General features: G+C 41.9%; 1 protein-coding gene across 1 annotated transcript; it reads right to left on the bottom strand.

Annotated features, from left to right (window-relative positions):
• Nucleotides 1-3,096, bottom strand: cryba1a (crystallin, beta A1a). The gene is made up of 6 exons (XM_031297306.1): nt 2,994-3,096; nt 2,477-2,543; nt 2,192-2,310; nt 1,863-2,004; nt 1,461-1,603; nt 1-547 (listed from the first exon to the last, which is right to left on the bottom strand). Exons 2-6 carry the CDS (start codon nt 2,513-2,515, stop codon nt 400-402), a joined length of 591 nt encoding a protein of 196 aa, XP_031153166.1. The 5' UTR covers nt 2,516-2,543; nt 2,994-3,096; the 3' UTR covers nt 1-399.

The raw sequence follows: 3,096 nt of genomic DNA, 5'->3' as shown, positions 1-3,096 counted from the left end.
TTAGCAGCAGACTCTTGTATTTTTGTTTATTTGAAGTTGCCCCTTCTTCATTGATCACTGGTAGCACCATATCTACCCACAAATATGAGAAGCAAGTGACATCTCCACCCTGAGGCCTTTAATTTCTTCTTTCTTTTCTCAGTGGGGCATCAGTCAGGGGCTTCTCTTGTGACTGTTTTTTTCCCTTAATTCTTTCCATCATTTCTCTTTATTTTCATTTGGCAACAGAACAAACTAAAAGTGCGGTAAACATCTCGATTGTGAAGCACCAGCAAAGTGTCAGCCTTCACCAAGGTGCGACAGAGCTGGCTAAAGCTTGGAATGACTGGGTGAAGGGGGAGGAGGAAGAGGAGCTGGAGGAGGTAAAGAGTGAGAGGTTGGGAGAGGAGGCAGCGGGTCTCATTGCTGGATTCGACGCAGCGACTGCACCTGGAAGGACTGAGCATGGGAGCCCCACTCTCTGTAATGTTTGTACTCGCCGCCATGACGATCACACTCCATGATGTACTGGTAACCACGGTAACCTGGAAACTGGTAGCACACCCAGCTGGACGAAGAGCAAAGGAAAGCAGTGATTAATGATTTAAAATAACCACACTTCAAAACTATGTGAGAAGAAGGCAGAAGTTGAATACTGTAGGCTTCTTTTAAAACTATCATTGTGAGCATGCTGCGCACTCCATTCAAACTAAGTAAAATATCAAAGAGACAATATCAGGTTAGGGTAGTCATAAATGGATGCATTTTGACAAGACATGCAACTACCTACGTATGTTGGAGTTGATTACAATCAGATTAGTCAAGTAAATAAGACTGAAATGGGAGCTACTGTCAACCATATTTTTCCTTAAAGGTTACACTGTAATAGGTACGTACAAAAACTACTAAAAGGCTAGAGCCTAATAAATCTAATAAATAAAATATAATATATTATGAGCATCCACAACATTCAATAAACCCTGAAAAAAATCCTAGGCACTATACTGCCATACTATACATACTATATACAGTATACACCATACTGAAATATGGGACCCCCTTGAATACAGAATTATACATCTCAAAGGGTTAATCCTGATAGAATTGTAAAATAATATATATGACACTTGTTGAGACACTAACAATCACAAATAAAGTGACATAATCAAGTTGCAATAAATAATGAAAGACGTAATTTCCCCCTGAGGAATGGGATCAGGTGGTAGTTAAGGTGTCTGTCTGTGTCTGCAGTTTGTTAGTGTAACAGCAAAACAAAGTGTATAAAGTCTCTTGATCCAATGCAACATATTCATGAATATGTAAACAATGACACTATCCTTTGACTGATGCTCTCCTGATATTACTGATATTCTGATCCCTTATATTGTGAGTTTTAAATGTAGCATGCTGGTTGATGCTAGCATTCACACGTCAGAAGCCTGTAAAGAGCGATCCATCTGAGTGCAGAGGTTGAGACTTACGAGCCGCTCTGAATTTGCATAGATCCAATCTCGTTGTTGCCCCAGCCCATGGCCTGCAGAGAGGGGTAGTCATCGTTTATCTCCCACTGGCGTCCCATGAAGTTCTCCTTCTCAAACAACACCATCTTGGACTCCTTGTGGATCTTTGTGCACATGATGCAAGAAAAAAAAAGTTATTTACCATATACATCTAATTTGTGTGGGAAGTGCAAATTCTTATAGTGCATAAGATCACACTGCACTATAGTCTATTTTTAGCTGCAACCAGCAGCTGACATAAGTCACTCTGTAGGCTTGTCACACAAGAAACCAAGAGTGAAAATGTAGTGCTTTTTAACTGCCGACACGTGAGAAGTCAGATATAGGGGAAAGAGGCGCCTTTGGAGTGGGACAGAAACTCACAGCAGAGCAGATGGGGCGGAAGGACATCATCCTCTCAATGTGGTAGGCGTTGCTGCCGCTCCATGACTCCCAGTGAGGATACTCTCCTCTCTCCAACACAAACTGCTGTCCACAGAAACTGGAGTGTTCATATCCTGCCCAGCTGTCTCCAGCAAGCAGAGAGACACATGTACACAACATGCAGGACCATTAGGACACTTGTAAAACAGACTGATTATCAGATATTAGATCTGCTTTGCATTTCAATTGTTGCTGAATATAAATGTATTGACAGGTAGATCTGTTTCCTCATGTGTGAAATATTCTGCAGAGCTTTTTGTTTGACTTACGCTCCACACTCCACCTTCAGGGAGCGGATGTTGTCAACGCCACACTCCATGATGTTCTGGCAGGCTGAGGTAAACTCCAAACGCTTCCCCTGGAAGTTCTCCTGGTCATAAACTGTGATCTGGAGAGGACACAAATGCATACATGTAGTATGCACATGCCACACGCACACACTGATGTGTGTACAGACACACACAAACATCATTGACATCATCAGGCCAGGCATGAAATCAAAAAGAATGTAATCAGCTTTTGTTAATCATCCATGGCAAAGACATCACACTCACCTTCCATGGTCCCAGTGGGGTGGGGTTATTCAGAGCCATGCTACTCTGTGTCTGAATGCTGATTTACCTTTAGTGTAGAGAGCAGGGAGAACCATGTCAATATTAAAGGCTTATTCAGGAAAACATAACACAGTTCAAACACAACCTCTAACACGCGGACTATAACGTGTGTTTTTAAACTAATGTTTATTATCAATTACCTCAGAGGTATATTAGTATTCTTTGTGTTAGCATGTTTCATACGGTAGATAGAATCTTGACCTATAAAAAAGAACGTCTCAACAATTGCATGTCATCTGTTTGGGTATGAAACCCTTCTTGAAGCTGACTGCATGCTCACACTTGATGATGCAGCTGTTGATGTTCTCCCAATGCATGGTCAGTATGAGAATGCATGTGCATGTCTGACCTCAGTCTATACATTTATGTGGCTCAGCAGAAACAACAAAGACAAAAGACACATAAATGTAAAGTGACAATGGTCTATAGGATGAATGGATTGAGAAGGAGGGCTTACCTGACCGGCCCCAAAGAATAGCAGTGCAGTGCTCACAGGGGGCTCCACAAAAATGATGTCCACACCCCAGAGTAAATGGACCTATTTATACATGCTGGTGCTG

Source organism: Sander lucioperca, chromosome 5 (assembly GCF_008315115.2).
Source record: "Sander lucioperca isolate FBNREF2018 chromosome 5, SLUC_FBN_1.2, whole genome shotgun sequence".
NCBI lineage: Eukaryota > Metazoa > Chordata > Actinopteri > Perciformes > Percidae > Sander > Sander lucioperca.
The sequence above is the reverse complement of the archived record's forward strand: the minus strand, read 5'-3'. Positions and strand labels throughout refer to the sequence as shown.

Coding starts and splice junctions, on each gene's coding strand:
- cryba1a (XM_031297306.1), bottom strand. CDS start 2,515: ATGGCTCTGAATAACCCCACCCCACTGGGACCATGGAAG. Junction 2,005..2,191: donor CTGAAGGTGGAGTGTGGAGC/GTAAGTCAAACA, acceptor TGCTGGAGACAG/CTGGGCAGGATATGAACACT. Junction 1,604..1,862: donor TCCGCCCCATCTGCTCTGCT/GTGAGTTTCTGT, acceptor ATGTGCACAAAG/ATCCACAAGGAGTCCAAGAT.